Source organism: Morchella importuna (genome assembly GCF_003444635.1).
Source record: "Morchella importuna strain M04M26 chromosome Unknown Morimp01GS046, whole genome shotgun sequence".
Lineage (NCBI taxonomy): Eukaryota > Fungi > Ascomycota > Pezizomycetes > Pezizales > Morchellaceae > Morchella > Morchella importuna.
In genome coordinates this window covers 249,497-263,646 of record NW_025763443.1, presented here as the reverse complement: position 1 = coordinate 263,646, position 14,150 = coordinate 249,497, and the positions used below count along the sequence as shown (strand labels likewise).

General features: G+C 48.6%; 3 protein-coding genes across 3 annotated transcripts; 2 read left to right on the top strand and 1 right to left on the bottom strand.

The window, feature by feature from the left end:
- Positions 1–1,544: 1,544 nt before the first annotated feature.
- On the top strand, positions 1,545–2,582 carry LAJ45_10491 (uncharacterized protein; the record flags this gene model as incomplete). The annotated part of the gene is made up of 5 exons (XM_046120016.1): positions 1,545–1,628; positions 1,751–1,792; positions 1,860–1,952; positions 2,402–2,491; positions 2,568–2,582. The coding sequence occupies 5 exons, from the start codon at positions 1,545–1,547 to the stop codon at positions 2,580–2,582; spliced, it is 324 nt and encodes a 107-aa protein (XP_045966825.1).
- Positions 2,583–3,446: 864 nt separating this feature from the next.
- LAJ45_10490 (uncharacterized protein) lies at positions 3,447–12,415 on the top strand (the record flags this gene model as incomplete). Its single annotated transcript, XM_046120015.1, has 8 exons — positions 3,447–3,473; positions 3,640–3,645; positions 3,723–5,088; positions 5,304–5,428; positions 5,480–7,511; positions 7,563–7,622; positions 7,689–10,657; positions 10,709–12,415. 8 exons carry the CDS (start codon positions 3,447–3,449, stop codon positions 12,413–12,415), a joined length of 8,292 nt encoding a protein of 2,763 aa, XP_045966824.1.
- Positions 12,416–13,057: 642 nt separating this feature from the next.
- Positions 13,058–13,601, bottom strand: LAJ45_10489 (uncharacterized protein; the record flags this gene model as incomplete). The annotated part of the gene is made up of 3 exons (XM_046120014.1): positions 13,179–13,372; positions 13,470–13,512; positions 13,575–13,601. 3 exons carry the CDS (start codon positions 13,599–13,601, stop codon positions 13,179–13,181), a joined length of 264 nt encoding a protein of 87 aa, XP_045966823.1.
- Between the last annotated feature and the right edge of the window lie 549 nt (positions 13,602–14,150).

The window sequence follows — 14,150 nt, the reverse complement described above, 5'->3', positions numbered from 1 at the left end:
CTGCTGGAACGCGAACTTTTGAGAACCCAGTCGCGTGCTCACTTTGCGTGTATTTCTCAGGGTCCAACTCTGCATGGTGACGTTGTAAATTATCTTTATCCTTCCCCATGCTTATCGAAATCGACGACAGCTAAAGCTTCAGGCCCTTGAGTATTCAAGTTGAGTTTAATATTAGAATGCTGTTTCTCAGCTCGTTGCTAACTTCATTCTTTGTTTACATATTACCCTTTCAAGTCAGCCATTGGTAGTTTTCAATGCCCCTTCCCCCAATAGTAGGTGGGAGCCAAAGGGATTCTTAGAATCCCATACCCACCGATCACGCTCCCGCGGAAAAACCATAGGGTCACGAGGCCTTTCCCTAAAAGTAGACCTACGAATAAGCCAAAGCTCTCTCCTGAACAGTACCAGAAGAGCAATTTGAGATAATTCTGTTCTTCGGCTCAGATGCACGAAAGCTCATCTCCGAATAGACACTTTGACACAGTCAACCATCTCGAACACCTGAGGCCAGCAAGAAGTAACCTGATCGGGTGATGCAACCCTAACCCATGTTATTATTGGGACTGGATCCGGACTATGCACAGACAACTGCAGGAGCCCGAGGATCGAGAGTAGAACTTCTGCGGGCAAGGAATAGATGTCACAGGCGGCCATGGCCCTGGTTCAGAGAATCGATCTAACTTACAACGGTGGTGAAGTACGGGAAGCACTTTCACACTACGCCATAACTCGAAAAATTGGCTAGCTTCCAGAGATCAAAATTACTTGTATGGGAAACTTCTGATGCAGATCGATGCCATTCAACCAATCACTCGAGTGATAATCCCTGGCCGGAGATAGCCAATTTTTCGAGTTTTGGCGGTATGCAAATCTCGAGGAGAAGCGATCGTTAGGAATTGAAGATTCGACGGGAGGAGCTGGTTAAGCTTCTGAGATAATGTGGGGAATCACGTCAACTACAAAAATATCTTCTTGCAGTTCCATTCTAAGGTGGAGGTACAGCTTACCAGAAATGCACTTCTCGATTAGACACATTACTTTGACCATCTATTCTGGGTTATGTGCCCTTTTCACTTCGGCGGTTAATACGAGCCTCCAGAATCAATTTTCTCTCACATACCGATTGATAATTGGTAGTAATAAAAGAAATAATTCTTTGCGTTTTTAGTTTTTTTATTCCCCAGAAACGCGCGGTAAGTCCGGACATCCGAGAGGTGAACAGCTCATAAGTGTGAAAATATTCAAGAGGCAGCTGCCCACAAGCTAATGCAGGTACGCCACCTCTCGATGCTTTATTGACAACCAAGCAATTAATTCCTGCCTAGAGCTCGGAAAGTCTTCAGCGACACACATCTTGGTATGGTTGTGGGTATCGGCGTTAAACGCAACGTTTCGGTGGCAGTTTTAAAACGTGTACAAGAGGAGGAGCATGAAAAAAAAGGCTCTCAAAACTTTCTGAAACAAAGGATTGCTGTTACTTTTGCCAAGAATTCTGGTAACTGGTCAGATCGAAAAGGTTTGCAGGACGATGTTCGGTAGATTCGATGTCCGTCGATGAATCCATATGTGGCAGTGCGCTGTTCAGTGTTTCTGCCGCCGACGACGTCGATGTCCCAATCGAGATCCTGGTGTTTACGAGTCAGCAGTTATGATTCGAGGGCATCGAGCTAGTAGTAGACGCGGGTACAATAGCCCGGTTCTTGATGCGAGCAAAGTCAAAGCCCATCTGTTCTACCTTCAAGAGTATTAGGTAGAGTACCTATTTCAAGTCGTACCAATTTCGGATTTACAGGTAGGTACTTTCCGGTAGCAGGTACAAGTATTAAAGAATTCTACTGACAATATGGACGATATCAAAGTTTTTCCCTCTCTCTTTCCTCTTGCAGCACATTGCAGGAATGAAGGGACCAAGAGAAAGGAAGAAAGAAAAAAAAAACTCATTCATCATGACCGTAAGTTTCGGGTACATATGTAGAAAATCGGCATGTCGAAGAAGAAAGCAAAACGCAAGACTACTGGTAGCGTACGCAGGATGTAGCTACAACAGCGTTAATAGGACAACGGATGCGGGCAATGATTCAGTGAACAACAAGTATTAAACAACACTTCGGCTGACATAACTGTGGTTGGTGGGCACGGGGGCCGTTCGTCCAGTAAACAGTAAAAACAGAAGAAAAAAGAAAGTGGCATGGTCAACCATTCGGGTAGGCTTGCAGCGGTTCCCACGCCCATCATAGGTAGGCACAGAGTGTATCGCTGCTTCGCATCCGATGTAGAGTGTGCTCGGGAGGGACACGCCAACCGTTCTCTATGCATAAACACGTGTTCTCCTCCAAGTGTGTTATGGAGTGTGCGTTTTCCCTGCGCCGCTGCACGAATCAAACAAGGCCTGGTGCAAAAGAGACTGCCCTGTACCTTCTTGAAGACAGAAGGGAAAAAGAAGTGCGACTATGCACATATAGTATTGAAGGGGGAAAAACAATCCTTTGAGGTTAGTGTTCTAGTGAAATAGGTAACGTTCAACGCACAGAAGAAACCCAGGTCTAACCTACGCTGGATGGTTGTAGACGGAAAACGGTTAGAAGGAAGGCCGCAGGGGGATTGACGTAAGGGCACGATAGCTGTATCAGGAAGAGCTTGGGGCAGGCTGGGGTGACTAAACCGGGGAGGTCGAGTATTGAGGGGGGTTGAGTGGTGCAATTGGGATAGCCAGTGAACAGGTACATCCTCTCTACACGAAGAGGAATGGAGGAAAAAAAAAGTCAAACCTTTCTCAAGGCCGACCAACCGACTGACCAGGCTCAATTCAATCAACGATTTCAACAAAATACTACAGTTGGACGGACCGAGGAATAAACCGAGAAAGGTCCAGTAAGAAAAAAGAAAGGAAGGTACACAAAGGTAAGAAGGAAAAGCAAAAAAAGAAAAAAGAATACCAAGGGGAAAAAAGAAAAGAGAGAAAAGCTGGGGATACTTGACCCGTAAATCCAATCCACCCATCGACATCTATGAACTGATTGACGGACTCGATTCCACTCTAGAGGAAGTATGCCTGTCTGACCTTGAACTGCGCATCACACACACACTTCCCACCATCCTCTTTTTTTCTCTGCTCCGCTGGTCATCGAATAATTCGACCTACCCCTACAACTCTAGAGACTGGAGTATCTAACTCTTCTCAATTCTACTATTCTACCTACTCCCTCTTCTAACTCCTTACCTACCTCCCCCCGTTTCATTTCCTCCCCCATCTCTCTCCATTCATATTACATATATTTTCTTTCTTTCTGGGTTCTTTATACCTTCTTCTACGGGACGCCTTACAGCTCTTCTTCATACACTAGTGTTAATCGTACATCCTCCACCCCACACACCCCAAGAAAAAAAAGGCATACTCTAGTCCATTGGAAAAGAAGTACCTACCTCTAGCTTTATTTCCATATCCCATGTTCACCGGCCATCTGCCGAACCAGGTGAGTCCCAACCAATCTCGACTTGCCTCATACATGGCAATGCTTTTTTCGTACACATCTACCCCCGGAGTCTTAATTTAGCTGACAGCTGGCCCCGTTGTCCATACAGTCATTCGGTTCGTTGTAAATTCGAATCAGTAGTAAGAAGAGGCAGGAATTGAGTTAGACGCGGGTAGGTAATTGGCTCCGGCACTCACCCACCCCATCGTCCCAGTGTGTGTGCCCTGTAAGGTTGCTGAGCTCCAGAAGAATATAGGTAAAACGCGAGTCCTCGCATTTCCACCACCAAGCAACTTCAAGTTGTCTCCCTCACCAGCAACAGATACCTTCGAATATTTTTTTAAGGGTCAACCACCGTCCTCACCTCCAGTGGTCCCTTCAGAGTACCAGGACTCTTTCTCCCCACGCATACCATCACCTCATCCGGAGCTCTCACCACCCCGGGACGCGCACCTACGATCCTGCTCAAACTCATCTTCTTCCAACCTTACAACAAAATCGTTCATTGTTCCTTCTATAGATCTAGGTTTAGAGTCACAAGGAGGCTCTCAGTATTTTACTCCCGCGGGGAGCATCAGGAGCAGGAGTAGCCTGCAGCCCCCGCTTCCGCAGAGCAATAGCAGTCAGATCTCCGGTGGTGGTTTAAAAAAGCCACAGGGTTCTCCTGCTGGGAGAGGTACAGAGAAAAGTTGTTTAGGGACTTCAGCTAGCGGTTTATCTAATATTTTCACACCTATAAGGAAAGCGCAGGCTCCAAATTATTCAATTCAGAAACGTTATACCGAGGACTGGGTCCTTCAGCGTGGATTTCAAACACACCGGCGTAGCGATAGTAGCTGGTACTCAGAAAGCTCGGACAGTTCAAGTTCCGAGGGAAACGCAAAATTAGGGACGCATCGACGTTACCCTTCAGACGCAAAGACTATCACTCCAGCTGATTTCCAGTCTGGAAGATTCTTGTTAGCACCGAAAGCAGAGCTTTCTTCGGACGCAGATACAGGAACCAGTGAAGGAGCTTGGAAAACAGCCCCACAGTCTTTTACCGAGAATAAAACAGGCACATCATCACCAATGCCTATGTTAGCAAGCATATGGGCGAGCACGCCTGCCCCGATCATGGAGAATAGATTTCCTATAAGTAATGGGGTATCGGATATCCGATTAGAACCGGAGCATCCGAATTCAGATTTATCGGTGTTTGGCGTGGTAGAAAACGGACCAAGCACCAACATGATCCGAACACCCTCACCTCCATCATCGACTGAGGCAACGGCGACACGCACTCCCGTACCGAATGGTATCTCGGCAAGCTTATTATCACACACACCCCATCAGTTGAGCCGATCGGGCACACCAAATATCAAGTCGAGGAAACGGAAGTCGAAGACCGTTGTCAAGGTCCCTTCATATTCACCATGGGGACTACCATTAGAAGCAGGGGGCAGGCCAATGCCATTGACTAACCTCGAGATGGAAGAGCGATCACGGAAATGGGAGGCTCTAGGTTACACACCTGAATTTCTCAGTGGTCCGGGGGTACAGAGCAGAGACATCTTCCTAGAAGACACGAAAGAAAAGGTTAAGGATGTGGTGGTTAATATTCGTGATCCAAGTGGTATGTTAAATTTTTGTTGTTCTGTCATTTGCGCTTTCAAATACCAGGATGTTATACCATTGAGGGTATTTTGAAAAACATCCAAGATTCAAGATCGATGGTTTTATACATATTCGCACTCAGAGAATTAGAACCACATTTCCCCGCTTTCACCTTTCTTTTTCCTATTCTTATTGGGGTGAGGTTTCTTCTTGCTAACCTTAATCAACATCTAGAGTGGCAGGAATATTGTAACCAACTTCGAGAAGAGAAGCTCCGGGCTTTAGGTGTTATATTGGCCGACGAAACACCAACCGTCATGCCAGCTAGTACTACTACTGCAAGGGGCCAAACTCCACTGGTAAGCCTTTATAGACGCAGCGAGGGTTTAGTTACTGACATCTATGAATAGTCACACCAAAGCCCTGCTCCATTCCAAGCTAATACTTACTCACCACCTCATCCTACACAATCCGCAATGTCCAACGGAATGGTTCATAATGGCAGCCAGAACGTAACTTATCACGGACACCACTACTCACCCTCAATGGCCCAGGCCCCTGTGCATATGTCGCCGATTCCAGCGCAAGCAAACCATCCCCTTCCCTACCACATGCCACGGCAATCAATGTCCATGAACCCAACTCCTATTAACCATGACTGGGATCTGTATAACCCCAATATGTATACCCCGCCACCACCACAAAATCAACCCACTCCCCCAATGATGACCGGGTCAGTTTGGAGTCCTGCTCCACCTGGTCCGTTTGCTATGAGAAATCCTTCTCCAATGGGCGGAATGGGTCACCACAGCCATTCACCAAGCATGTTTACACCCTACATCATGGAGGAGAGTCAGGACTACATGGTTCCTAATGAATACGTAGAGAGCCAGAGAGCAGCAGCATATTATAATCATAACCACCACCTCTCATTGGTTGGTATGGACCGATTCCAACAGCACCAGATGCGCCGAGGATCTCCCCTGGCTCATCAATCTGGGCACCTTCTCGAGGAAGATGAGCAGCAGCACCATATGATTGATATGATGGCAATTGATGCACCAGTTCCCGGGCGTCGTCATAATCTCAGCATGTCACTAGAAAAGGATATGGAGGGCATGGAGAACTACCAAAAGGAGATTGAGACACATATTGGTCACGGTCATCATCTATCAAATGGAGACGGTTTCAACACAAATCCAGTTTCACCAGCTCCGGAAGCTATGTACCCACAATATCCTGATATGCCATGCGTCGAGAATGACGTTCACAACGGACCAGAGTTACTCTCAAACCCCGAAGACGATGTTCCGGACGTCGAGACCGAGCGACAACACAACCGACAGGCTGCTCGGGAGCGTACACAAAGTATCGGAATGAATGGTCAGCAGTATGATAGCAATTCTCTGCCCATGTCCGGAAGCCAGTACATCCCACAGAGCTACCAACCGCATAGCCGAGACACCTCGCTTTCTCACATACATTATGATGCGATTGACCCTAGAGAGAACTCTGCACTCTCAATGCTCATGGGTGCGCTAGACGACCCCCTTAGTGAGGGCGGTTGCACAAACCTCTCTGACATCAATACCAATCCCAGCGAACCATCAAGCCCTCGCCCGAAATACAGTACATCTCACATGCACAATATCTCCAACACTAGTGCCAACGCGTGGATGTCGGATACTTCCAAGGCTCCAGGATCAACCACCTCGTCAAAGAAGTTCAACGCCCAGGCACCAGAGTTCAAATTCAAACCTGGAACATCATTCAAATATTCTCCTCAGAGTAAACCATTCATCCCCTCAGGCTCATTTAATTCTTCGCCTATTGGAAGTACCACCCATTCTCGAAATACCAGTCAGGATCCTGTTGGGTTTGGAAGTTATGGCAAAGGAAAACTCAATGTTGGCGCTGCACCATTCCGACCACGGCTGTCCTCCAGCGGATCTACTTCTAGTATATTCGCAAAAGGCGCCCAATTTAGTCCTGATGCGCCTGTATTCAAGCCGAAATCCGAATCAACATCTACACCAGCAAGCAAAAGCTCACTACCACCGATATTTTCACCTACTAAGGAGATTGATGAGCCCGTTCTTGAGAAGCAAGCATCTCGACCACCTAGTCGCACGTCGGTACACAAGGAGACACCGACAGATGTGATTGAAGACGATGCACGGGAAGGGAATGTATCAGGAGGCGGAGGAAAGAGGGCTAAACATGGTCCAACCCCAAGCCATGTCAAAGATACAGAAGTGCCGGCACTGGAGAGTCTGCGTCCCTCAGAGGATGTAGAGACCTCAGATGTCAACGCCGCCGATAGCCAAAATGCTACTCCTACCGAAGAGACATTTGCCGAAAGCAGCGCGAGTAGCGATGAGGTTGAAGACGTACCAAAGGAGTTGCCAGTTGAAGAAGAACCTTTTGTTATGATCGAGGAAGGTGAGTCAAACCCTGAGTCTGATTACATGCCTTATGTGCTTAGAAATTTAGGAGAAGCAACATCATTCGCCATTGATGCCAATATCTCTGCCGTTCCATCCAAAGGCGAGGGTGAGACACCTCTCGATGTTCTGGACCAAGAGCTGTCTGCTGTTGAAGAGGCTGAGGCTATCGCAGCGGCCATCCCCATTGATAATAGGTCAGAGAGGGCTTCCACACCCCCACCTGCTGAAGTGTTTGAAGAACCCACCCCACAGGCAGCAGCGGCAGCCCCGGACTTCAATTTCGACTTCGCACAAGCAGCAGAGCCTGTCACTCCTATGGAGGCAAGGTTCGGCGGGATGGGCGAGTCTCGATACTCTCATGCACCATCACCACCCCCAGCGCATCCGGCTCCTCCGCCACCTGTTTCCGATATGCTCCCATTGCCGTCAGAAAGGGTATCCTATGCTTCAAATGCAGATTCTTACAGGTCGAATCCTTTCGTGGACCCAGTCAGGCCAATGCCGACCGATTCCGAGTTGGATGAAGTTATCCAGGTGTTGTCCGTGGGTGACCCCATCTATGGTAATCAAGAGAACGGCATGTCTGGATCGGAACTCGGCGAGCAATCCATGGATGAAGAGGAACCAGTCCCAGAAGAGACGCAAGAAGAACAACAGGTGGCCGACGAGGATGTCATTACCTGGAGGCGCGACGTCTCGAGGAGGCCAGCTATCCCGGTATTCCACGATCCGACACCGACTTCGCAACCTCAAGACCCATTCGAGCAAGCGGAGCGCAGCGCTGGACCTAGTCCAAGCCCGAGCCGCGGCACATTCCAGCATACAGCTGCCACGTTCTCAACAGACGATGATGCCACATATGCGCAAGCCCAAACTACTGGAGAAGTCGCATACCAGCCTCCTGCACAGGAGGATATTGGTCATGCTCAGCCAGAAAGCGACTGGGATGATTTGATTCCCCAGGATGACTCCAAGCTCCGACCGCAGAGCCGACTGTTTTTCGATGCTCACGTTGAAGAGTTTGTTGGTGATCTCCTGCATTCTCGCCTGGATCCACTCCACAAGTCTCTCTCAGCTATCCACGATGTCTTGAAGAAGAATCAATCGTTGACTCTTACACGGAGGGGAAGCGTTGCTACTTCAGCTCCACACAGCGATGCTGATGATGAGGAAGATGACACCCAGCCACCAAGATCGCCCAGGAAGGATAAAAAGTCAGAGAAGATCAAGTCTGCTGTTGTCGAAGCGCTCGTTATGCACAACTGGAGCGCTCCAACAGAAGACAAGCTGGCGGAGATCTACAGCGCCATCGCAAAGGTTTCTCGTGCCTTCCAGGACAGCCATTTGAACGATGACTTAGCAGAAACGAAGTCGGCTATCCTTCAAGCACTTACGAAAACTGCACACACCGACGAAATTGATCTCACCAAGCTAGAGATTCTCGCCGCCATCAAGCGCACGGCCAAGTCAACCGACATGGAAGATTTGAAAACATCCTTTGCCCGCACCGTTTCCAAGATTGCGCAGGTTGAGGACATCGCATCGATCCGGGAGGCCATGGAAGAAGTCGCGCAGACTAGTGACATTGTCGGAATGAAGTTGGAGCTCCGCGACTCATTGATCAGCACGGCACAAAAGACCGACGTTGAGGATCTTAAGAGCATCTTGTGTAAACTCGCGGAGAAGGTTGATCTCGAGTACCTGCAGGACATCATCGTTACAGGTTTCGCAGGGGTGGTCAAGGCAAACGACATTGTCGAGCTCAAGAACAGCCTGTCGGAGATTATCAGGACTGTCCATACTACTGACGTTAGGGGCGATGTTCAGCAGCTGTCTCACGAGAATGCTGCCGTTAGACAGACACTTACGCAAGTGTATGACATGACACGGAATAACGCAATGGATGCCGACTCGTACCAGCAAGCACAAGAAAATTTTATTAGGGAAAGCCATAACTACGTCAGCCAGTCACTGGATACTATCCAAACTTCTGTTAATGATGTTCAAAAGTTGGTTCAGCAGCGTGGCCAAAAGGAGGATATGCGCAGAAGTCTGCAAGAGGATGATCAGAAGCAGAATTTCACAGATATCAAGACCTACATCGGCGAGGTTAACAATAATCTTGTTGATGTAGTTGCCCATGTGCAGAAAGTGGACGACATCAGACTGGTTGTAGGCAATATTTCAGATTCGCAACCCAGACTAGCAGCTATCAAGGACGTTTTTGAGGAAGTTGTGAGAGGGCAACCAACTTTGGGACAGGTAAAATCGGTGGTAGAGGACATTGTCAACAGGCAGCCGACAATCGAGGAGTTGAAGTCTATTGTTGAGGGAGCTACCAGCAAGCAACCTACAATCGAAGAGCTGAAGACCGTTGTTGAAGAGGTTGCCAAAACGCAGCCAACAATCGAAGACCTACGATCTGTGGTTGAGGAGGTTGCCAATAAACAATCAGTCGAGGAATTGAGAGTTGTCGTCGAGGAGGCTTTCAACAGGCAGCCAACGATTGACGACTTGAGGCTAGTTGTTGAAGAGGCTTCCAACAATCAACCAACTTTGTACGATGTCAAGAACGCCATGGAGGAGGTTACCGATTCCTTGCCCAAGATGGATGCTCTCCGTTCTATGATGGAAGAGTTGCTCTCCAAGCACCGGACTGTCACAGTTACCAAGGCCACCGAGCACGCCAATACTGAGGCGCTTCTGCTTAAGGTAGCAGGCCTTGAGAAGATGCTGGATGAGGTCGGGAGTCGTGCGGAGGCAGAGTCACAGGCAAGAAGGGAAGCCCATGAGAGGACCTTGGAGTTGGAGAGTAGATTGAGAATTGCTGAAGAGGAGGCGGCAAGGTACCGGGACAAGGCGGAGGAATCAGACCGGAGATTGAAGGCCAACGACGACAAACGATACCAGGCTGTGACACAGTCACAAATGCGCGTCGCACTTCTTGAGGGCGCCCATTCGGCTCTGCAGAAGAATGTTGGGGAGCTTTCAGCACGGAATGCAAACCTGGAAGGCAGCATTAGGGAGGCACAATCGGCTAGCGAGCGGAACAAGGAGGAAGCGAACAGAATGGAGGATGAGAATAGAGAGCTCAGAAGGGTTATCGAGTCTCTGAAAGCAGAAATGGAGGAAAGTATTAGAGTCCGTGAAGGTTTCCGCGGGAAGTTTGACAAGTTGCAGGGGGACATGCAGACCGCGGCATACAACATCGGCCAGGAACAAGGAAAGTGGAGGAAGGCCCAGGAAGAACAGAGGGCAAGGATCGAAGTTTTGGAGGCAAGAGTAGCGGCCGAAGTTACGGTGAAGGAAGGATTGGAAAGCGAGGTCAGGCGATTGGAGGTCGAGCAAAAGGAGGCAATTAAGATGAAGGTGGAGTATGAGCAGCTGAAGAGGTCGAATGCGAAGTTAGAGGAGGTGCTCGATAAGTTCAGGGAAGAGGCGTTAGAACACTCACAGCGCGCTGCATCCCTTGCCCACGAAGTAGAATCCGCTCGCGACTCGGCACATGACGAGGTCGCACGAATGAGGGAATCTCTTCAGAGAGATGTTGATACTGCCAACACTGCGGTCAACGCTGTCCGGGCTTCCCTCGAAGCGGAAATGGAACAGCTTCAACGTGCGGCTAAGGAAGCAGTGGCCGAGAAAGAGCAGTTCAAACTTCGACTCGAGGCGGCTGCCAACTCCGAACGTGCCGCCCTTGATGAACTCGAGAAGACAAAGGCCGCGCTTTCCCAAGAGTCTACTGAATCCAAGTCTCTCGTGGTACAGGAACAGCACCAAAAGTACGAGAAGCAACTTTTGGAACTCCGTCAACGGTTTGAGGGTGCTCGGTCCCAACACGATAGGGCCCTTAGAATCGCGACCGAGGATGGTGAGCGCGAAGCGATCTACCTGAACCAACGTCTTGACATCTCTCAATCTGAAGTGCAACACCTTCGTGAGCAATCAAAAGACCTTCGAGAACAAACAAAGGATCTTCGCGAGCACATTTCCCTCCTCAAAGATCAACTCAAGATTGCCACATCTGCGGCCCAGGCTGCTGCCCAGGCTGCTACAACTTCGAGGGCACCCCAGGCCGTCTCAGAAGAAAGGGCTTTACGAGAATCGGTTAACGTGCTTCAGGAGCAGCTCCAGCAACGCGAGGCGCGAATCGAAGAGCTCGAGCAACAGCTTTCCAAGTTCGACAAGGCGGATATCAAGCGCAAAGACGAGCAAATCACGTGGCTTCGAGAGCTACTTGATGTCAGGGTTGACGAGTTGGAGGAGATCGTTCATGCTTTGAGCATGCCCCACTTTGACCGTGAGAGTGTCCGGGATACAGCACTTCGTCTTCGGGCAAACCTTCAGATGGAGCAGCGGGAAAAGGAGATGTCAATGACCCCTAGTCGTGGGGCTATTGCCCCAGTTACAAGTCTTGCATCAAGACTTCCAGGCGTTGCAAGTTCTGCCGCTAGCTCTGCCGCCGGTTGGTGGAATTCGAAGAATAAGGGTCCATCATCAGTTGCCCACAGTTCACCCTCACGACCCGGCTCTGCTGCCGGTTTCTTGAATGGCATTCTCGCACCTGCGCCTCCGACCACACTTGCCAATACCCAACGGATGGGGTCTAGGCTTGCACGGGGTATTTCTTCAGAAACAGGTTCCAATTCGTCGCATACCACTATCACTTCGCGGTACAGAGAAAAACAAACAGCGGCACCCTCGTACAGAGCAGAGAGAGGGGGGTCTAGGAGAATTCAACACCATCTTTTCCAGAAGGGGCTGTATGATGCGGATGCGGATGCAGATGCCAACGATAGTGTGATGAGCGGAGAGTTTTATGAGGATGAGGATAACGGGACAGAAACGGGGGCCGATGATGGCGATATGCCGTACCGACCGGGTTCATACAGGCATTGAAGGGAGTACAAGGTAGTTATCTAGTGGCGTGCGTTGTATTTCATTGAGTAGTTTTTTTAGATATTTTTTTTTTCTTTCTCTAGGGGTGAATTTTTTTTGTTTTTGATCGAGAGATACCTTGATTGTGTGGGGAAATGGAGCGAGCATTGTGTCGGTGTTTGCCATTCTTTTTAAATTTCATTTGTTTTTTTCTTCTTCTACTCGGTTTATTTTCGCACTTTAGGTGGGATGGGAGGAAAGTGGAGTCCTTATGATTGACGTTTAAAATTCTCGGTTTTTATGAGTTGTTGTTTTTCTTAGCGGTTTTTTGTTACTTGCTGCATTTTTTTGACTCGTTTATATATCCATTTTCTTGATAATACCTTCTTATGATTTTTGATCCTTATTCTCTTGTAACTCGGTTGGTTATCTCATCTCGTTCTAGTTATGCCGCGATGTCTGTTGCTTTTTGCCGTTCTCATGAGTTTTTTGCTGGTTAATTTTTCTCTCTACTAAAGTAATTCTTGAATTTCTATACCAAATAGTTAATCGATTCGTAATTGAGAGCGTTTGTTCTGCTTGATCCGCCCACAATATACCACGATTTAGTAACTGTCCTGAGAACTGTATGTGCACAATGTAGGTACTTTTGCCCATACATCATCACAACCCTGTAAAGGTACCAATTAAAACGTCGAGAACCAGATGGTAAAAGATTTCTCCTGGACAGGGACTCGCTGAGCTTATGTGCTCATAGCCCATATAAATAAGTCACTCCCAGCGTTTATAATAGATCGACATCAATCGGCGTCCCTACGTGCCCAAGATGACTGAAATCCCAACCATCTTCTTCCCTCTTGTGCCTTTTTCCCTCTTGTGCTCCAGTAAACGGCGGCAGCTCCGTCCCAGGCACCCATTGATAGTCACATAGCCCCCACGCCGCGTTTGCGGCAACGAAAGATTCAAAGAGGGGCAAATCTGGAAATGTGCTAGAGCTGTTATCTAGCTGTGACAGTGTGACTTTGATAGCACCACAAATGTGGAACGCGGAGAGTTACGAGAAGTTTCTACGTACCGCTCTGATCCGACAACCCACCATGGCATGTCTCTTCTTCATGCTACCCAGCTATTTTAGCCAGCCAACCAAAATATCGAGAAGGGGAAGAGGGAAATACAGTACCAGCAACAGTGAAAATTTCAAGGCCATGACTACTACATGTATGGTGTGTAGGTACTCTTCTCTACCCCAGAACTAATGGGAACATTCATGCAAGCTGTTTTTTTTAAAGTTTTGAAGCTTGTTTGTTATCCCTCCCTTCCAGGGTCCATCGATGATGTAAGAGGCTCTATCTTGCTGCACGTCCGACGGTCGGGAATCGGGAGACTTATCGCTCCATCCCATCATGGCCCACCCCTGTCGATGATGCTTTCGCCTGATTGAGAGGAGGAGAAGGAGGAGGGGTGGAAGGAATATGAGGAGTAGTAGGAGCAGGAGTAGGAGCAGGAGGTCGCTGGTGGGAGTGAGGCAGGAGTAGGTGTTAGGAGTCGTCCCCTGCGTCATTCTCGTTGTCACACCCTTTTAGAGGTAGAGTGCTGCTGTGCCTTGGTCACCGTCGGTGTCATCGTAGTGGTCTACGAAAAGAAAGGCCTCATATGGCCCATGGGCAATGCGGAAGTGGGCACAGCACTGGGACGCAGAAGAAGGGTAGAGAAAAATAAGAATACGGTAATATTATGTATGGAGATATTATTAGGA